The sequence below is a fragment of the Leptomonas pyrrhocoris genome (genome assembly GCF_001293395.1).
Source record: "Leptomonas pyrrhocoris isolate H10 chromosome Unknown, whole genome shotgun sequence".
NCBI lineage: Eukaryota > Euglenozoa > Kinetoplastea > Trypanosomatida > Trypanosomatidae > Leptomonas > Leptomonas pyrrhocoris.
In genome coordinates this window covers 47,737-69,634 of record NW_015438391.1, presented here as the reverse complement: position 1 = coordinate 69,634, position 21,898 = coordinate 47,737, and the positions used below count along the sequence as shown (strand labels likewise).

Genomic DNA, 21,898 nt, shown 5'->3' with positions numbered 1-21,898 from the left:
ATTGCAAGTACTCTCCCTTCATTTATGTTTTTGATTTGTGTGGAGAATTGGTTGTTTTACTTCGTTCTCCTTTTTTCCCCTTTTGAAAATCTGGAAGCTGCCCTTTCGCACCGAGGTGAGGAAGAAGGGCGAAGAAAATCGCCTCGCGCCTGCACGTTTCTGTAAAGGCAGGCCAGGAACCTTTTTCCCGAGCCGCACCTTCTACCACGATGAAAGCGTGGCGGAAAGGTCGGAGACATCGCATAGCACGCCGCGAAAGGATCACATGTGGTTCTTTTAGCGTTTTATTATAGCTATTGCTATTCCGTGCTCCACGTCGTCGTCGTCGTATCTTTCATTGTGTTATTTCTTTATTTATTTCAAAACTACGTTGGCAAAAAACACCATTTCACCTGCACACGTTCTTTCCAGCACTCTTTCAAACAAAAACCCAACACAATTTCACCTCTCGAGAAGACGCCGGATGAACGATCGAAACGAGGCAAGATGAGGGAGAGAGCGTTTTTTTTTTTAGTTCCTCGCGTGTCAGTCGACTGCGACGATCGGTAGAAGAGAAGGCGAGACTTGCGTTTTCTTTTCAGCGTTTTTTTTTTCTTCTTGTTTTTCTTCTTGTTTTTCTTCTCGTCCGTCCTTTTTCTACGCTGTTCGAAAGCTGATGTAGCTGGCACGACAATCGCACTGAAACCCAACAACAACGTCCGAAAACACGGATATATATACTGTAAGCCAGCGACGGCAAATGAACTGGACGGTGCTTGCAAGGGGGCGCTGGGAGGGCTGCTAGTTTGGGTGTTTCGAGCTCCCTCAAGCTAGACGCGCGCCTCCTCTTGCTCTGTTCAACATCAAGAGTCAAGTGAAGAACTTTCGGAGAAGGACATTCTTTGCCCTCGTGTAGCAAAACTTCACGGTATTATCGAGAGCACATCCACGTAGAGTGGACCTTCCGCCGGAAAAAGAAAGAAGAAAATGCTCTCATCAACGCCGCGGTGCATCTTCACATGTGGCGCACATCGCATCGAGCTACTCCTGCCTTCCACAGACACTTTCGCTCAACACAATTACCTTCTTTTTCGTTGTTCCCTCCATTTCCTCTGTTCTTCTTGTCTCTCATTCTCACCTCGCTTTCAACTCGAACAACATCCTCACTGTCGTCCGCATCGCATCCACGGTTCTCGAACAACGCATCAGCAACGATCCTAATTTGAGGTGCAAAGACGGTAACCGTTACGACAAACCGATACACAACACGTTAGATCAGAGGTTTGCAAAAGCGAACACTGCATTCATTCTTTTTTCTCCCGCCGCTCTCTTTTTTTGTCGTCTCTTCTTACACTGGAGGCACTGGACCAAAGAACACAACGGCGACAACACAAGAGTACCCCAACCCTGCACAAACGACTCTTTTCTGACCTCGGAGACTCTTTACTTTTAGAGCAGTTGTGCATTTCGTTGTAGTGCAGGACAACTCTAGGAGTACCACTTAGTCCTTTTATTTTGTTTTCGGAGTCTGCGTGTGTGGGAGTGTACCATTTTCTAGAAGCTCGTTACCTCAGTCATTTGCTCTCTTCTATTTTTTTTTCTGGCCAGTTTTCTTCTGTGTGTTTCAGCCGCACACGCCGGGATACATCACACTGCCGCAAGAAACCCACGTATCTTCCCGCTGCGAACTCCCCAAGCAAATTTTTTTTTAAATACATCTTTTCTGCTTTTGTACATAGCCCTGTTTTCGTTTTTACCACTTCCCCTTTGTGCGTATGTGAGTGTTCACTTTCTTTTCCTTTTCAGTTTCGTCTTTGCTTTCGGGTGTTATCTGCCACTTGTGCACGGCGGACGTGTGCGCGTTACATTGCATCTTCCGCCGTTTTTTCGTTGTCATCGTTGTGTTATTGAGTTTTTTCTTCTTGTCAGCTTTCCTTCCCTCCCCTCCCAACTCAACCTGGAAACCTTTCCCTTTCTTGCTCTTTCATTTCTGCTTGCCTTGTTAAAGCCGTGTTGCTTTCAACGGCAGCAGAGGTCTAGCAAGTTTTGTTGTTTGTTGCCGATAGCAAGCCAAAAATGACCGCCTCTTTCGCGGAAGTGCCAGACAGCCACACGCTCTTCAAGGACACGGAGTTTATCAACAACAACCGTGAAGTCTCCGACCAATGGGTGTCGATTCGCGATCTGTACCCCAGAGGCGCGGAAGAGCCACTGCTGCCGGAGAAGTTGTCTCGCGGGCAGTTTGCGCAGGGTAACCACTACGAGTGTTTCATGCTGTCCGCACTAGCAGCACTCGTGCGGTTTCCTGATGTCGTTCGGAATTGCTTTGTCACGAAGCAGGTGCGCGAGGACGGCCGCTACACCTTTCAGTTCTTCCGCGGACAGCAGTGGGTTAAGGTGGAAATCGACGACTCCATCGCGCTCGAGGACGACGACGTGTTGTACATGCAATCACCCACGGAGCACTGGTGGCCGCTACTGCTGGAGAAGGCCTACGCGAAGTTCTACAACAGCTACGGGCAGCTCGACGGATGCACGCTGCTAGAGACGTTTCACGACTTGACTGGCAGCCCGGTTCTCAACATCCCCATGACGGCAAAACTGGCGAAATCAGCCGGTGTCGACATTGCGGATGGGCAGTACTGGCTGTCTTTGGGTGAAAGCCTACAGCGTGGCGACTTCGTAGCGTCCACTTTGACGAAGGCGAGCGACTTAGAGGCGGTCGGGATGCAGTCCGAGCAGCAGTACGCCATTCTGGAGATCTTTTCCCTCACAGGATCTTCCACGCTTGACGACATTGTTGTCCACCTGCACAACCCCTTCGAGGACGCGGAGTTCGAGTACAACGGGCCGCTGAACAAGAACGACTCCAAATGGACGGCGAAGCAGCGCAAGCAGTACCCGGTAGACGACCGCCACTCCATCTTCATTCCCCTCAACAACTTCCTTCAGTTGGCCAACTCGATCCAGTTTTGCTTCATGCGCACCATCGAAGACGAGGCGCAGTACTTTAACAGCGCGTGGGAGGGCGAGAGCGCCGGCGGCAACCCCACCTTCGTCACGTGGCGCAAGAACCCCGCCTTCCTCGTGCGCAACGACGGCGCGACGCCGGTGAAGATTGTGGTGGTGATCAAGCAAGAGGATCAGCGCCGCACTGCACACATAGAGGAGGGTTCCTCCTACCGTCAATGCGGTCTCGTCGTGGTGAAGCCCAGCTACCCGAACCCAGCTCCCACCTTGTGGATCACCGGCAACAACCACAGGCCCATTTACAAGAGTCTCTTCCTCAACTCGCGTGAGGTGGCGAACGTTGTCACGATTCCCCCCAACTCGATGTGTTTCATGCTTCCCTCAACCCTGCAACCATCGCTTGAGGCGTCGTTTCGTCTCGCCGTGTACCGCTTCAAGAATGAGAACTACACAAACTTTTCTGTGGAGAAGTTACAGGTGCCCGGACTGAACTGGGCCGACCCCGCCAAGGCGGATTTTGAATTACGCGAAAAGGAAAAGGAACGCGTCGACTTCTACGTCGACGAGGCCAGCGATGTGCACGTGCTCCTGCACCAGCAGAAGCCCTTCGTCAGCAAATCTGGCGGTGACGCCATGACGGAGGACTACATGGGCATGTACCTCTACGACGACACGGACCGCAAGATCGGCGGTGTGCACGCCGCCACGAACTTTCGCGAGATCAGCATCATCCACCACCTTCCCCGCAGTGGTCGGTATGCCCTCTCGCTGACCTGTCCGCGTGCCAAGGGCGACGTGCCGGCGTACGTGACGATCGTCGCCACTCCCGCCTCGCACGTCCGCATCGTTGACCCACCGGAGGACGCCACCATGTTCGACGACGAGGACCTCATCGACGAGGGCGACGAAGCGGACCAGGAGCGCAACCCCATCGACTACGTCCCCTTTATCTTTGACACTGCGCGCCACACGGAGCCTGCCGACAGCGCCTCCCCGTTCGAGGACAAGCGCTTCTTCACCGACAACCGCGGCGTCACGACGGAGCCGTGGGTGCACATCGGCGACCTCTACCCCGAAGGCAAGACGAAGCCGCTGCTGCCGGATGTGCTGAACCACGGCCAGTTTGAGCAGGGCGAACACTACAATTGCAGTGGCATGACGGCCCTTGCTGGTCTGCTGGGCAACAACGCCGACGTAATTCGCAACTGCTTCATCTCGAAGAAGCCGCGCAAGGACGGCCGCTACACCTTCCAGTTCCACCGCTACGGCCAGTGGGTGAAGGTGGAGATCGACGACCGCATTCCGGTGATCAAGGGTGACACCCTCTTCTGCCGCTCCCCGACGCACCACTGGTGGCCGCTGCTGCTGGAGAAGGCCTATGCGAAGTTCTACACCCTCTACGACAACTTGGAGCACATCACGCAAGAGGAGGTGTTTCACGACTTTACCGGACAGCCGTGCCTCACCGTCTCCACCAACCCTCGCGACGCGAAGGTGAACATGTCTTACTTTGACGAGGCGGAGTACTGGCTCAATTTGGCAACAACGCTGCCGAACTTGTGCATGACGGCGCAGGCGAGCGGCGACGACGCAGAGGCCGCCGGCTTAGTGGATGAGCAATACTACGCCATCCTGGACATTATCCCACTCTTCGGCGGCAATAAAGTGTCTGACATTTTGGTGAAGATGTTTAACCCATTCGAGGACTCCCCCTACTACGGCCCTATGAACCCAGAGGACGACGCATGGACGTCCGAGCTTGTCAACAAACTGCATCCCGGGGAAGCCAAGCGCAACTTCTTCGTCCCAGCCAACCATTTTACGAAAGTCTTCTCGAGTGTGCAGATGGGCTATGTGCGGAGTCTGGACGATCCCTCGTGGCACTTCAACAGTGAGTGGTCGCAGGGCACCAACGGCGGCAACGCGACGCTCATCTCGTGGCGCGACAACCCTCTCTACGTCTTCCGCAACGAGAGCGAGGACCCAGTACAGGTTGTGGCGATGCTCCGGCAGCCCGATCAGCGCCACCTGATGCACACCCTCGACAACCAGGAGCTGAAATACCCAAGGAAGGGTCTCACGGTAGCCTTGGCGAACCCGAACTCGCAGGACATCCCGACGCACCTCGTCACCCTGGACAACCATCGTCTGGTGCATTCACTGCCGCTACTACCGCAGCGGGAGGTGACGAACGTACTCACATTTCCGCCCCGGTCGCTGTGCTACGTGGTGGGTCACCTCGACGGACAGGAGAACAGTAAATTTTTGCTGTCCTACTGGTTCGAGCACACGGGTGACAAAGAAAAACTGGAGGTGGTGCGCTACCAGCCAACCGTCGCGAAGCACGCCCCGGCGCTCGCCCACGTCGACCTGCAGAACCGCGGCAAGGAGCGGGTGGATTTCTTGGTAGACTCCCCCACAGACGTCCATGCGGTGGTGCGGCAAGAAAAACTGTCGCCTTCTCCCACGGGAGGCGACATCATTGCGGAGGATTATCTGGGTGTGTACCTGTACGACCTGCAGAACCGGCGCATCAAGGGATCACAGTCCGCCATGAACTATCGCGAACTCAGCGTCGTGACGCACCTCGACAAACCCGGCCACTACGTCATCTTCTGCACCTGTCCTCGCGGTTACGGCGAGGTGCCGTGCAAGGTGGAGATCTGCGCCGTGGAGGAGGCCCATGTGCGCATCACGGACCCCCCAGATGATACGAAGGAGTTGGATGAGCTCGACATGGCGTTTCTGGAGCAGTGCCCGGAGGGCATCCCGCTTGCGGAGCTGAACTTGAACGTGGACCGGAAGTTTCAACAAGATCTCACGACCTTGAGGCGGCTGCTGGACGACCCGTCCGCCAGCGATGCGGAAATACAGCGGTTAAAAAATCGCCTCAACTCCCGCGCACGCGAGCTGGCAAAAGCGAAGCTCGGACAGGAACGTCCCACCTACCTGCCGGATCGCGATCTCGAAGCGCTGAACCCGTTCCTCGACGAAAGCAAAGAATACATGGCGGTGGAGAAGGAGCGATACGAATTGAAGAAGGACCCTCGCAACGACTACAAGATTCCCGCACTGGAGGAGAAGTTGCGTGCGCTTGCCGATGTCGTGGCGGATGAGGCAGCGGCTGCAAACGTCGACTTTATCGATGCACGCGTCGACGGCATCTCGCGTGACGACCTTCAGCTGATGTCGCACGAGGCGTTTGCGGAGCTGATGAAGCAGCGCGCGAGATTGCTCCTCCACGCCGATGAACACCCGCAGGAGGTGGCTGACAATGAGGCGGCGCTGGCCCAACGTGCACGTGAGATTGCGCACATGATGCACCAGGTGGAGCGGGGGTTCCTCGACCCCACACCGGAGGACGTTCCGCTCGAGTTCCTCCCGCTGAACTCGGATGAGGAGTTTTGCGAGATGGAGGACGAGCTGCGCGCGTTGCTCCGCACACCACCGGTTGACCCGCTGGCGGTGCGCAAGCTGCAGGCACAGCTGAACGAGCGGGCCCACGAGCTGGCACGCGAGTTGAAGAACGCGGAGCGGGAGAAGTTCATGGGCTCCGAGTTCGCCGTGCTGGACGCGGGGGTCCTCGATTCGGATGAGGACTTCAAGGCGAAGGAGACGATGAGACTTCGTCTGCTCCACGATGACCCCGAAGGCAACGCAAAGGCCATTCGCAGCCTCGAAGAGTCACTGAACACGCGGGCCGCTGAACTCGCCGAAGCGCAGAAGACCAACGAGCGTGCATTTCTCGCCGCGTACGGCGTCGACGCGGATGTGCTGCGCGACGTCCTCGGCAGCGATCCCCGCTTTACCGAGATGGAGGAGCGCCTGAGAGAGCTGCGCAAGAATCCGTTACAAAACGCAGCCGCTATCAAAGCACTGGAGAAGGAAATGGCGAACCTCGCGCTCGAGATGGACACGCAGTACAGGGACGGGGAGCGTGCGAAGACCCTACAGGACGAATACGAAGGACATCCATCGGCGGCCCTCCCGTTGAACGACGATGCTGCGTTTTGCGAGGCCGAAGCAGCCTATTTGAAGGCTCGCGCCTCCGGTGTTGCGACGCCAGAGGAGCTGCAGAGGCTGCTGGATGCCATGAACGAACGCGCGGCGGCGGTGGCGCACGAGATGAACGCGGACGACCGCTCCAAGTACCTGCCGAAGGCCGTGCGCGGCCTTCCGGTGAAGGCGTTGCCGTTAGACGACGATGACGAGTTCTGCGGCTTGGAGGCGGCGCGCGCTCGTGCCATGGCTGACCCCCGCAAGGCTGCGGAGGTGGCGGCGCTGGAGGAACAGCTGCGTGCTCGTGCCGATGAGCTCGCACGGGCGCGGCTGGCCAGTGATCGAGCCTACCTGCATCCGAAACCGGCCGGTGTGCCGCTCAGCTTGGTGCCGATTGACTCAGACGAGGAGTTCTGCAGCAAGGAGGGCGAGCGTGCACGGCTGAAGGCGTCGGCGGCGCCAAACTCCGCGGCGTTGGTGAACATTGAAGCAGATTTGAACCAGCGGGCTGCGGAGGTAGCGCAGCAGCTGAAGGAGAGCCAACGTGCCGAGGTGCTGGAACCGTCGTACGAGGACATTTCGATCATCGAGCTGCCGCTGGACGCTGACGATGTGTTTGGCCAGTATGAGGTGGAGCGCCTGCGTTTAAAGAACGAGGACCCACACGCGAACGCACAGGAGATGGAGAGGCTGAAGAACGCAATGATTGAGCGGGCGAGCGAGCTGGCGGCGTCGAAGAAGTCCAAAGAGCGCGGCTTTCTCGGCGCCGGCGCCAGCGAAACGCACATCTCCGCAGAGAAACTGCAGCACCTGCTCGACAAGGACTCGCGTTTCGCTGTGATGGAGAAGCGACTGCGGGAGTTGCACAAGAAGCCGAAAGAGAACGCAGCTTCGATAAAGGCGCAAGAGAACGAAATGCGGCAACTCGCACAGTCCATTGAAGAAGAGTACCTCGCGGAGGCGCGTCAGGGATACTTGAAGGCGGAGTACGAGGGCCGGCCGTGGGCGAGGCTCCCGTTGAACGACGATGCTGCGTTCCGTGAAGCGGAGGCGGCGTATTTGGAGGCTCGTGACGCCGGCACGGCCAGCCCGAGCGAGCTGCAGAGGCTGCTGGATGCCATGAACGAACGCGCGGCGGCGGTGGCGCACGAGATGAACGCGGACGACCGCTCCAAGTACCTGCCGAAGGCCGTGCGCGGCCTTCCGGTGAAGGCGTTGCCGTTAGACGACGATGACGAGTTCTGCGGCTTGGAGGCGGAGCGCGCTCGTGCCATGGCTGACCCCCGCAAGGCTGCGGAGGTGGCGGCGCTGGAGGAACAGCTGCGTGCTCGTGCCGATGAGCTCGCACGGGCGCGGCTGGCCAGTGACCGCGCCTTCCTCGACACGCACCCAGAAGGCGTTCCTCTGGACTGCCTCCACATCGACGATCACGAGCACTTCCGTGTCAAGGAGGAGCAACGTGCGGCCATGTTGGCGAGCGGAAACGCGGCGGCCAACCGCGGGGCGATCGTGGCACTCGAGGAGAGCATGAACCAGCAGGTGCACGACATGGCGAAGAAGCTCAAGCAAACGGAAATTGCGGAGTGCGTGCCGTCGAAGCTGCGCGGCATCCCTCGCGAACTTCTTCCGCTGATGGAGGACGAGGCGGCGACGCAGATTATGGTCGCCAGGGCGACGAGTCAGGCCGCCACCGACTCCGCCACGCAGGCGGGGGCGTTGAAGGCTCGTGCAAAAGCGCTTGCGGCAGCAGCCATCGACGGCGTGCGTTCTCGCATGGCGCAGGCAGAGCTGCAGATTCCCCTGGCGGACCTGCCCCTCGATGAGGACGAGGCTTTTAAAGCCCTCGAGGTGGAGGCCATCCAGGAGCTGCGGAAGCCAAAGCCGGATTCACAAGTGATGCAGGACTTGGTTGTCGATCTGGACAAGCGGGCCTACGAGTTGGCTGAGCAACAGTGCTGTAAGGAGCGGGCAGCTTTCCTGCAGCCCAACCCCGAAGGGCGCCCGCTCACCAGTCTGCCGCTCGATGCGGACCGCGCGTTCATGGCGGCAGAGACGCGACACCGCACGGCTGCGAAGGACCCCAACGCTGACGCCGCTCTACTGCGCTCGCTGGAGGACAAGATGAACGAGCGTGTGCTGGCGCTGGCGCGGGAAGCGAACCGCAAGGACCGCTCTTCTTACCTGCCCCCCGCGATGCGTGGCGTGGCCCAGAACGCTCTACCACTGGACGACGATGACGAGTTCCGCGCCTTGGAGATCCGGCGCGCGGCTGCCTTGCATGACCCGAAGCAGAAGGCTACCGTGAAGGAGACGGAGGACGCTCTGCGGAATCGGGCGTTGGCGATGGCGGAGAACTACTTGAGGAACGATCGCAACTTCCTCGACCCTCGCCCGGAAGGGGTGCCGCTGCGCCAGGTGCCGGTGGACGCCGATCGCATCTTCAGCCAACTCGAGGAGCAGCGCGCGCAGCTTCGCACTTCCGCGTCGGCGGCCGATTCGGCTACGGTTAAGGACACAGAGGAGCAGATGAACGCGCGGGCACACGAGCTGGCCACGGAGGCAAAGAACCGTCTGCGCAGCAAGCTGGAGCAGGACGTGCTGGGCATTCCGCTGACGGACCTCCCACTGGACTCCGACGCCACGTTTAACCAGCTGGAAGAGCGCCTGCGCGATGCCGAGGCGCAGCAAGACGGCAACGCGACGGCGAGTGTAAAGGCAGAGCTGAATCAACGCGCGCTGGAATTGGCGGAGCACATGCACAAGGAGGAGCGTGGGGTGCTGGAGCAGACGCCGGAGGGCGTGCCGCTGCGGTCGCTGCCCATCAACATCGACTTGGAGTTCCTCGCGCTCGAAGGGGCGGTGCGTGGCATCGTATCATCGTTGGCAGCGGCGGGTCAGCGTCCGCGCAACAGCGACACAGCGAAGCTCGCCGCCTTGCAGGACCAACTGAATCAGCGGGCGTGCGCCATGGTTTATGAAGAGCGAAAGGCGTACTGTGATGCGGAGCCGGAGGGCCTCCCGCTCGAAACGCTCGGGCTAGCGCGTGAGGATGCTTTTTTGAAGAAGGAAGCGGAGCGACGGAAACTGCTCGCGTCCAACGGCCCTGCTGGCGAGGGAATGCAAGCGTGCAACCGGGCGTTGAACGACATGGCGCACAGCATTGCCCGCCGGCGTCTCGAGGGCGATCGCGGCTACCTCGACGCGGAACCCGAGGGTGTTGCTTTGGAGGTCCTCCCGCTCAGCGCCGACCCCAAGTTCCACGCGTTGGAAGTGGAGCGGGCGCGGTTGAAGGCGCAGAACTCCGCAGCCGCCGCGTCGAAGGTGAAAGCGCTGGAGGACAAACTAAACGAGCGGGCACACGAGTTGGCGCTGGCGCAGAAAGAGGAGGACCTCAATGGGCTTGAGGCAGCCCCGTTTGGGGTTCCGCTGAGCGTGCTGCAGCCGCACACGGATCCGACGTTCGCCGCGATGGCGGACGAGCTCCGCAAGCTGAAGAAGAAGCCCGCTGACAACAAAAGCGCCATTGAGGCGCTAGAGGCGCAGATGAACGAGCAGTGCCGTGCGCTGGCCAAGTCCCGTGTGGAGGACGACCGCGACTACCTTGCCGAAAATCCCAATGGGGTGCCGCTGTCGCTCCTGCCGTTGGATACCGACGCCGCTTTCCAGCAGCTGCAGGCGAGACGAGCGAACCTCAAGTCGCTCGACCCCCACAGCAACGCGTCTGCCATTCAGGAATTGGAAGGAAAGCTGAACGACCGCGCGAGTGAACTGGCCAACGAGCGCATCGCGAAGGAGCTGGAGGGCGTTGACCGTACGCCTTTTGGGGTGCCCCTGGGGGTGCTCCAACCCTATGAGGATCCGGAGTTTAAGGAGCTCGTTTCCCAGTTGCGTCAGCTGCCGACGCTTGACGGACGCGATCCCCAGGTGGCGCGGCTCAAGGCCGCCATGAACGAGCGCTGTCAGACGATGGCGCACGCCTTGCTCGAGAACGACCGCGGGTACCTGCATAAATACCCCAAGGAGGTGCCACTGTCGTTGTTGGCGCTGAGCTCTGACCCGACCTTTCACGCGGCCGAGGTGCGGCGCGCCGTGCTCAAAGCAGACAATCCGCGCCGCAACGCCGAGAAGATCACCGAAATGGAGAACCAGCTGAACCTGCGTGCAATGGAGCTGGCTGAGCGGCGGCGTGCGGCGGACTTGGAGGGGCTGGACATCGCACCGGAGGGGCTGCCGCTGGCGGTGGTCGACCCGCACAGCGACGCACAGTTCGCGCAGCTCGTGGAGCAGCGCCGTGCACTGGAGCTAAAAGCGAAGGACCCGGCAGCCGCCAAGGAACAGCTGCCGGCGCTGATTCGTGAGATGAACGATCGCGCGCACGAGCTTGCACGCGGCATGCTACAGGGCGACCGCGACTACCTAGACCGCAACCCGGAAGGCGTGCCGCTGGAGGAGCTGCCTCTCGATACCGATGAGTCTTTCCGTGCGATGGAAGTCGAACGCAAGGCGCTGAAGGCCCAGAAGGCGGCGCACAACGCGAGCAAAATAAAGGAGCTTGAGGGAAAGCTGAACGACCGAGCCCACGAGCTGGCCAAGATGCAGAAGGCAGCTGACTTGGAGGGGATTAATTCCGCTCCACGCGGGGTGCCGCTCGAGCTGCTGAAGCCGCACGAGGACGCCGTTTTTGCGAAGCAGGTGCAGAAGCTGCGAGACCTGAAGCGCAACCCACCGCGGGACGTGAATGAGACGAAGTCACACGTGGCGGATATGAATGCCCGTGCAGATGAGTTGGCGCAGAAGGTGATGGACCGCGCCTACTTGGACCCGGCGCCGGACAAGGTCCCGCTAGAGTTTCTTCCGCTGGACAAGGACAAGAAATTCCACACGATGGAGGTGGAGCGGGCGAAGCTGAAGCTCACAGACCCTCGCCGACAGGCAGACAAGATCAGCGCTCTAGAGGCGGAGTTGAACGAGCGTGCCTTGGAGTTGGCGAAGCAGCAGCGTACGAAGGACGTTGAGGCGGTAGACTCCAAACCATGCGGTATTCCAAAGGATCTGCTGAACCTGCACGAGGACGCCGCGGCATGCGCGCTGATTGACGAGCTCCGCGAACTGAACCACAGCCCAACGCAGAACGCCAATGCGATTGCGGCGAAGAGCAAGGCCCTCAACGCCCGCGCCCACGAGCTGGCCGAGCGCATGCTGACGGGCGACCGCGCGAGCTATCTAGAAGCGCGTCCGCGCGGTATTCCACTGGAGGACTTGCCCCTCAACACCGATCCCGCCTTCCGCGCCTTGGAGGTGGAGCGGGCGACACTGAAGGCATCCAACCCGGTTCGCAACGCAGACGCCGTGAGCAACACGGAGGGCCTGCTGAACGACCGCGCCTGCGAGCTCGCCGAGGTCGTGAAGGACGAGGATCTCGCCGCCTTCCCGCCGCACTACGAGGGCATCCTAGTGAAGGACCTCAAGCCGCACAACGACCGCCTCTTCGGAGAAGCGGCCGAGAAGCGACGTAGCCGCAAACGTAACCCATCCGTCTCTTTCAAGGAGGATCTGGATCAGTTGATGAGCGACCGCCTGAGTGAGCTCGCACGGGAGGCGAAGGGCGGCGATCTGTACTTCCTGGACCCGAACCCGAACGGCGTGCCACTGGCGGACCTGGCGCTGAGCTCGGACAGCGCCTTCGCCGAAATGCGTGAGCAGCGACGGAAGTTGAGCGAGAGCGATCCCATGGGCAACCGCAAGGCCATCTGCCAGCTGGAAGACAACATGAACGCGCGCGTTTCGAAGTTGGCGCTAGATGTGCTGAAGAGCGACTTCGACGGCATCGACCCAAAGCCCCTCGGCATCGCGCTGGAGCTGTTGAATCCGCGCCAAGACAAGACGGTCGCCAGCATGATTCCCGAGCTGCGCCGCACGAAGCGCCTGCCGCAGCTGAAGAACAAGGCGGTAGAGCTGAAGGGAAAGCTAAACGAGCGCGTGCTGGAACTGGCGGGGACGGCGCTGGAGCAGGGCCGCGACGACTACCTCGACCCCGAGCCGAACGGTGTGCCGCTCGCCCTGTTGCCGCTGCGCACGGATGAGCAGTTCCACGACAAAGAGGCGGAGCGCGCTACGTTGCGCCTGAAGGATGTTGCGAAGAACGCTTCGGCGATTGGCCAGCTCGAGGCGCAGCTGAACCAGCGTGTACGTGAGTTGGCCGAGGCTCAACAGCAATCGGACTTGGAGGGCGTCGACCCGACTCCGCGTGGCATCCCGATCATGCTGCTGGAGCCGCACGACGACGTCAGGATGGCCGGCCTCATCAAGGACGTTCGCGTGCTGAAGAAGGACTCGGTGCGCAACGCAGCCAAGATCACGGCACAGCAGCGACTGATGAACGACCGCGCGCTGGAACTGGCGACCGCCGCGCTCGACGGCGACCGCGGCTACCTCGATCCCAACCCGGGAGGTGTGCCGCTGTATGTTTTGCCGCTGGACACCGACCCAGCTTTTCACGACATGGAAGTGGCGCGGGCGGTGGGCAAACGCTCCGCGTACCCCGACCCGCGTGCGATGGCGCAGCTGGAGGACAAACTGAAGACTCGCTCGGAGGAGTTGGCTGCCGCGCAGCTGAAGCGCGACGTGGAAGGGCTGGACCAGGCCCCGCTGGGTGTCCCGCTGACGCTGCTAAAGCCGCATAAGGATAGCACGATAGAGGCGATGCTGCCGGAGCTGCGGCGACTGGCGAAGGACCCGAGCGCCAACGCGGCGAAGCTCAAGCAGCTGCGGGCTGCAGCGAACGAGCGCAACTACGAACTGGCCGAAGCCTTCCTGGCGAAGGATCGGCCAACCTACATCGAGGCGGCGCCGGAGGGGCTGCCGCTACACCTGCTGCCGCTGTCGTCCGATGAAGAGTTCAAGCAGCTAGAGGCGAAGAAGCTCTTCCTTCAAGCGGCGGAGGCGGAGGGAGCCGGTTTGGATGCGAGGGACTTAGCGAAGCTGGAGGAGCAGCTGCGAGAGCGGGCACACGAGGTGGCACGGCAGCAGCTGCGCAAAGACCGCGGCTACCTTGATCCGTTTCCGGAGGGCGTCCCGCTCGACGTCCTGCCGCTCGAGACCGACCGCACTTTCCACCAGCTGGAGGCGAAGCGCGCCGAGGCCAAAGCCCTCAACGCCAACACGGCGGCCAGCGACCTCGAGGACCAATTGAACGCCCGCGCACACGAGCTCGCCGTTGCGCAGAAGCAAGAGGACCTGCGTGGCCTCGAGCAGAACCCGTGCGGCATTCCCCTGACCGCGTTGGAGCCGCACCAAGACGCCCGGTATGCCCAGCTGGTGGATGACCTGCGCGGACTGAAGGCAAGCGCAGGCGATGGGAGCGGCAGCAGCAACAGGGCCGCCATCGCTGCGGTGCAGCAACAGATGAACGACCGCGCGAGGGAAATGGCGGAGATGGTGACGAAGAACGACCGCCGCTACCTTCACCCGCGGCCGGAGAACGTGCCGCTGCACCGCGTGCCGCTCGACACCGACGCCGCTTTCCACGCGCTGGAGGTGGAGCGGGCGACGCTGAAGCTAGCGGATCCGAAGAAGAACCAGCACCGTATCGGCGAGCTGGAGGATCAGTTGAACAACCGCTCCCACGCCCTCGCCAGCCAGGTGAAGGCGACGGACTACCAGGGGCTATTGCAGGCACCGCGTGGCATTCCGATTCAGCTGCTGAACCTGCATAACGACCCCAAGTTCAGCTCCCTTCTGGAGGAGAAGGAGCACGTCGCCAAGACGCGTAGCGCAGAGGCGGTTGCCCCTGTTGTGCAGTCGCTGAATGCGTGCGCCGAGGAGGCAGCGGAGAAGCTGCTGCAAGGTGACCGCGGATACCTCGACCGCGAACCCGAAGGTGTCCCGCTGAGCCAGCTGCCGCTGGACAAAGACAGCACCTTTAACGAGTTTGAGGTGCAACGTGCGGTGTTGAAGGCGAAGGATCCCGAGCAGAATGCGTCCACCATCAGCGACATCGAAGACCAGCTGAACGCGCGTGCGCATGAGCTGGCCAGCGTTATTCTCGCAAGGGACCGCCAGTCCTACCTTGACCCGCAGCCGGAGGGCGTGTTGTTGGCGGAGTTGCCGCTCGACACGGACAGCAAGTTTCACGTGATGGAGATCGAACGGGCGAAGCTGAAGGCGCGCGACCCGGTCGTCAACGCGGCTCGCATCGAAGAGCTGGAGGGCAGCTTGAACGTCCGCGCGGTGGACCTGGCAAGGAAGCAGCTCGAGGAAGACCTCCAAGGACTGGACCGCGAGCCGGAGGGCTACCCACTGAAGTACCTCCGTCCGCACCACGACGCCGCCTTTGCCGCTGCCGTGCCGTCTCTGCGAGCGGCGAAGCGCAAGGCGGCGGCCAACCCCGCAAAGGTGCGCGAGGTGCAGGCAACGCTGAACGCGCGTGCGCACGCCATGGCTCGCGAACGCATTGCTGCCGATCGTGCCAAGATGGACCCCGAGCCGCAGGGGGTGCCGCTCGCGCTGCTGCCGCTGGAGGAAGATGCCAAGTTCCGGCAGGCCGAGAAGGAGATGCGTGCGCAGGAGGCGGCCGCTGACAAGCGAAACGCGGCGGCCGCCGAGGAGGCCATCGCCCGCATGAACGAGCGGGCACGTGTGCTGGCCAAGGACTACTTGCGGCAGAGTCGCGACTTTCTCGATCAGGAGCCCGAGGGGATACCGCTATCCGATGTACCGCTGGGCCACGATGCGACGTTCCGCAACATGGAAGGCGCGCGACTGCGACTGCTGGCCGGCGGGGCGTCGCCGTCCTCCTCCGAGGTGCAGGCAATCTGCGATCGATTGAACGAGCGGGCGCATGAGCTGGCGAAGGAGGAGAAGGCGAAGGGACGCAGCTTCCTGCGCGACACGTCCTCTGACATTCCGCGGGAGCTGCTGGCGCTCGACGACGACAGGGCTTTCGTGGCCAAGGAGAAGGAGCTGCGGAGTGTGTTGCGCAGCAACGGCGGCGTAGCAGGCCCGACCAGCGCGCCGGCGCTGTGCCGCGAGCTGCAGATTCGCGCAGACGAGGTCGGCGAGGCGCAGCTGAAGGGCGGCCGCGGCAAGTACCTCGATGCGCAGCCCGCAGGTGTCGATCTATGCGACATCCCCCTCGAGGAGGACGCGGTATTTCACACGACGGAGGTGAAGCGCGCCGTGCTGCTCGCCACGAACCCGCAGGACAAAAAGGACGAGGTGGCCGCTCTGGAGGAGAAGCTGAACGCACGTGCAAACGAGCTGGGGAGGCAGATCGCAGTTAGCGGGCGCAGCTTTCTCCCGCCCGAGATCTACGGGATCCCGATCGATGAACTGCCGCTGGACACGGACAGCAAGTTCAAGAAGCTGGAACGCCAGCGGCGCGCACACAAGCGGACGCCGACGATGAAGAAGGAGGTGCTGGCAGACGAGGAGGAGCTGCGAGTTCGTGCAAATGAGCTGGCCAACGAGGTGATCGGGCAGGACCTGGAGACGCTCAAGGCCACGTACCGCGGCATCCCGAAGGAGGAGCTGGGTTTGCACGCCGACGAGGAGTTCCGTGAGCTGGCGAAAAAGCGACGTCGCTGCCGAGGCAAGGGTCGCGTGGAGGCGACGCAGATGGCTGCGATTGAGGACGACATGGACCGCCGTGCGTGCGAGATCGCCGACGACGTGATTGAGAACGAGCGCGCTTTCCTGGACGCGGAGCCGGAAGGAATGTTCCTGGGCGACGTCCCGCTCGACAGCGACACCGTCTTCCAGCAACTCGAACTAGAGTATCGTCGCCGCTCCAAGGACCCGCGTACTACGAAGCTGAACAAGGAAGTGTTGCGTGAGCTAGGCGAGGAGATGAACCGCCGCTCCCACACGCTGGCCCGCGAGGAGTTTGCGCGGCGTCGCGAGTTCATGAAGCAGGAGCCCGAGGGCATCCCGCTGTGGGAGCTCGGCCTCGACGAGGATCCGGAGTTCAAGCAGGCGGAAATCACGCGCTACCGCAACACGCGCACCGCCACGCCGGATGAGAACGTGCGGGCTGAGACGGCGAAGCGGATGGACGAGCGGGCCGGCGAGTTGGCGCGCACCCTACTGGCCGCCGACCGCGCCTTCCTCGACCCCGAACCGGAAGGCGTGGCGCTCGAGTTGCTGCCGCTGGACTCTGACAAGGCCTTCAGCGACCTCGCACGCGAGCGACGCCGCCACAAGAAGGCGCTGAAGAGCGGCGCGGGGGAGCCGGAGGTGAGGGCGGTGGAGGAGCGCATGAACACCCGCACGCACGAAATGGCCAAGGACTTTTTGGAGGCGGAACGGGCGTTCCTGACTCGCGAGCCGGAGGGCGTCCCGCTGGAGGACCTGCCGCTGAACTCTGATGCCCCCTTTCGCGCGATGGAGAAGGAGCGACTGCGGCTGAAGCGCGAGCCGGTGGTGAACGCCAGCCCCATTTCAGCAAAGGAGGCGGAGCTGGAGAACCGGGCGGAGGTGATTGCACGCGAGCTGCTGCGCAAGGAGCGCGCTTTTCTCGAGCCCGAACCGATGGGCGTGCCACTAGAGGAACTCCCGCTCAACCGCGATCCGATTCTGAACCAGGTGGAGCGCAAACGCCGTGCCTTGCGTGAGAACCCGAAGCGCAACCACGAAGGCATTCGCGCCTGTGAGGAGCAGATGGCCGACCGCATCGGCGAGATCGCGACTGCCTTCGTGGAGAAGCAGCGCTCCTTTTTGGACCAAGTGCCTGAAGGTGTCCCATTGCGTTACCTGCCGCTGGGCTCCGACCGCGATTTCCATGAGAAGGAGCTGCTTTTGCGCAAGATGCTGCAGCGTCCAGAGAAGAACAAGGCAGAGCTCGCCGAGCTTCAGAAGAAGATGAATGACCGCGTGCACGCCATGGCGAAGGAACTCGTGCTGAAGGGCCGCGCCTTCCTCAACCCCGAGCCGCTTGGTGTGCCGATCGCCGACGTCCCCCTCAACGGCGATGAGGACTTCCGTAAGATGGAGGAGCAGCGGCGTGCGCTGAAGGAGGCGGGCCGCAACCCGGCCCACATCAAGTCCATCGAGGACAAGCTGAACGAGCGCGCGGAGATGCTGGCGCAGAAGCTACTGGACACCGAGCGTGCCTTCATGGACCCCGCCCCGCTGGGTATTCCGCTGCGTGACCTGCCACTGAACAACGACGCTCGTCTGCGCACGATTGAGCGCACGCGCCGGCAGCTGCGCAAGGAGGACGCAGAGCGCAACGCGGCCGACATCTCCGTGTTGGAGTGCGGTATGGATGGCCGCGCGTACGAGCTGGCCGACGAGCTGCTGGCGAACGACCGCGACTACTTGCACCCGGAGCCGTGCGGTGTACCGCTGCGTGACCTGCCACTGCACGCCGACCAGGATTTCCACCACATGGAGCTGGAACACTTCCGTGGCAAGAAGAAGGGCAAGGTGAATCTCGCTCCGCTGGAGGGGAAACTGAACGAGCGGCTGATGGAGTTGGCGGCGAACTTTATCAAGAAGGACCGCGCCTTCCTTGATCAGGAGCCGGAGGGCATCCCGCTCGAACGGCTGCCGCTCGACACCGATCCTGTCTTTCATTCCTTGGAGCTGGACCGTCGTCAGCTGCGTCGAGGCGACGATAACGCGAAGAGCGTGCGCGAGATTGAGCAGCGGATGAACAGCCGCATACACGAGTTGGCACTGGAGATACGCGGGTGGCAGGACAACGAGTTCCACGAGGCCAACAGGCACGTCGCCGAGGCGTGGCCGCGGGTGTGTGAGCTGTACCCTGAAAGCCGCGGCGAATCGATTGAGGTGACTACCTACGACCCCAGCGACGTCGTATCCGCCCCGCAGGACGCCGGCTACATCGCGCCCTTCCTCTCCGCCATGGCGCGCCACTCTGTGCTGATTAAGCGCCTCATCGCGACCAAGGAGCCGCCGGTGAACGCGCCGTACACCTTCGTCTTTTTCGACCCGAACAGCAACCCAGTGTACGTCGACATCGACGACCGCATACCGTGCACGGCAAACCGCGCGCCGAAGTTTGTGCAATCGCCGTCGCATTCGTGGTACCCGCTGCTGGTGGAGAAGGCCTACGCCAAGTTCGTCGGCGGCTACGAGCAGCTGGACAACTGCACGCCGCTAGAGACGTTACGCGACTTGACGGGGCGGCCGGTGACCCACACGCCTTTCGACGTTAAGCTTGCAGAGGCGGCCAACCTAGGCGACAGCGGCTCCGTCGAGTTCTGGCAGGGCGTGTCGGATGACCTCGGTCGCGGTGACGTGATCGTGTGTACGTCGAGCGACACCGCGCCGGATGGCATCCACCCGCGCTGCAGCTACGCCTTGCTCGGCGTCATCGTCACCCTCGCCGGCAGCACGAACCCGTCTGATGTGGTGATCAAGTTGGAGAACTCCTACTGCTGCGATGAGCCCTATTACAGCGGCCCGCTGTGTCACGGTGACATCAACTGGAACGTGGAGTTGCAGCAGGTCTGTCGCTACGACCCGGAGAGGACAGATGTGCTCTACCTGCCGCTGCCAACGTTTCTGCGTAACTTCTCCAGTATTCAGACGTGTCACATTAACTGCGGCGACCGCCTCACCGCCGGCGGCTGCTGGGACAGTCGCACGAGCGGCGGCAACCCCAAGTACACCAGTTTCCGCAACAACCCGATCTACTTACTGCAGAACAGCAGTAGTCGACCGGCGACGGTGCTTGTGGAACTGCGACACGACGCACCGCAATTCATCGACCCCGACGGCCTGCACCACTACCCGCAAAGCGGCATCGTCTTGATGGAGCCGACGTTGACGGCCAGCCCGCCCACGCCGCTCGTGACAAACAGCACGGCGAAGTTCCTGCAGAAGGGCATCATGCTCGACTCGCGTGAGATGTGCAGTATAATGGAAGTGCCGCCCAGCACCACCTGCTGGCTGATCCCGTACACGGCGAAGGCCGGGCAGCACGGCAGTTTCCACCTGTCCGTCTACCCGGGCTTTGCGAAGGTCTCGCTGACGCCGATGCACTTCTGCGGCCTCTCCCGCACGCCGACGAACGCCACGGTGACGCTGTCGCCCGGGGAGGAGGGGCGCCGTGTGGACTTCACGGTGAGCGCTGCCTGCGAGGTCCACGTGCTGCTGCATCAGGAGAAGGTCTCCGACTCACATCCGACTGGCAAGGGCGATGTTGTGGCGGACGACGACGTCGTGATGGTCGCCTTTAACGACCAGGCGATGAAGATAACGTCTTCGGGCGACGCCACGAACGCGCGGGAGCACTCGCTGGCCTTCCGGGCCGACAAGCCCGGATACTACTCCCTGCTGCTGACCTCGCCGAACCCACCGGTGTCGGGCGACTGTCCGTGCACCATCAGCATTTTTACACCGAAGCGCGTTACGGTCAAGTTCGTGGCACCCCCTGTCGGTGCACGGCCCCTGCAGCAGTCCCGCTTCCCCACGCTGTCCAAGAACGGCAAGAAGCAAGGTATTCCAGCGCGGCGTTTGCAAGCACCGTCGTCAAGCCGCTCCCCTCGGCGCGGCGAGAGCCTGCCACCGTTGCGCAATGCCTGCAGCAGTCCGGGAGAGCCAGCCGCCGCGTCGCGGAGCACGCCTGCCTCGCTCCAACGGCAACTGGTAGTGAAGTAGCTGCAGCTGTGGCATTTTCTTTTTTTCGTTTTAGGGGATGCATTTGATGTAATTGCAATTGCGTGTTTTTTTCCCCCTTTTCTTCTTCACACGATTCTGTGTGCCTTCTTCGCTCCTTCCCTCGTCGTTTCGGTTTGAGGGAATCGAAATCGCTCGAGACGGAGGGGGGGGGTCATTTTTGTTGCGCCACCACCGCAAAGCGGACAGAGGCTGTCAACCGGAAAAAATAAGAAAACGTCATGGTTGTTGAAAGCTCAAGCACAGATCGTTGCTGTCCTGCAGCTCGTGCCGCATCAATGGAAGATGGCAACTCGGCATCAATTCGTGGGGAAATATTTATATATATTAAAGCAGTTGGATAGCAGAGTGGCAAGGTCCGCGATTACACATACCGTAGAAATACGTGTTAAGTGGAGTTTGAGGGAACTCCATCGTCATCTCCCCTTCCTTTGCCTTTTCTTTCCCGCAATAGCGTTCGAACCTGCTGGGACGTGCGGTACGCTGCGCAGGTCCGATGTCCAAAAAAAAAGAAAAATGTACAACACCGTTTACTTTTGTTCTTCTTTCATCCTTTTCGTATGTGATAAAGCGCAGAGCCACGCCGTCCGATGTGTTTCCTTTCTTTCTGTCTTCAACTTTCTTACGAGCACACGATCCTGCATTTTTGGTTTTTGTTTTTCCTTTTGCGCGTTTCTTTTTTCGCATTGGATGTTCATTTCCACTTCTTCCTTTTCCTTTTTCGACCCCCCTGTCCGTCCTTCCATCCATGTGCGGCTGTCGCCTTCCTTCTCATTATTTGTTCGTATATTGGATCTCTACCTGTGATTGATGTACTTTTGTATTTAACGCACCCAAGCTCATGCGCTGTGTGAGCCGTATGACAAGTCAACTACACATACAAAATCAAAGAACCACGAACGTTTCTCGACGAAGTGCGTGGTGCAGAACAGGGATTGCACCTCACCGCACCGTCGTGGTGAAGAGCTTCTGAGCTCCTTTCTTGCGGTTTCTGTCTGTCGCTCTCGCTGTTGGGTAACAAGGCACATGGTCCGAAGCTATGTGCACAGAGCCACCACTGTGTTCGTGCTTTCACCTCCTCTTGCTGATGCCCGGGTGATTGCGTTGGGCTTTGCGAGGTGCTCGCCGTCGTTGCGCGCTGACCGCGCTTTTGTTCACCGCACTTGTCTGCCGCCTCCCCTCGCTGTTTTTCTCATTTTATGTTAATGTGCCTTTCTTCTTGCTCCCCACCCCCTTGTGTTGTGCTTCTACGCTTGTACACCCGTTGACTTCTCCCTTGGCTTCGTGACCTACTCCAAAACGCGCC

General features: G+C 60.9%; 1 protein-coding gene across 1 annotated transcript; it reads left to right on the top strand.

Annotated features, from left to right (window-relative positions):
• Window positions 1-1,187: 1,187 nt before the first annotated feature.
• ABB37_09804 (putative calpain-like cysteine peptidase putativecysteine peptidase Clan CA family C2) lies at window positions 1,188-20,574 on the top strand (the record flags this gene model as incomplete). The annotated part of the gene is made up of 1 exon (XM_015809441.1): window positions 1,188-20,574. Exon 1 carries the CDS (start codon window positions 2,056-2,058, stop codon window positions 20,572-20,574), a length of 18,519 nt encoding a protein of 6,172 aa, XP_015651923.1. The 5' UTR covers window positions 1,188-2,055.
• Window positions 20,575-21,898: the final 1,324 nt, after the last annotated feature.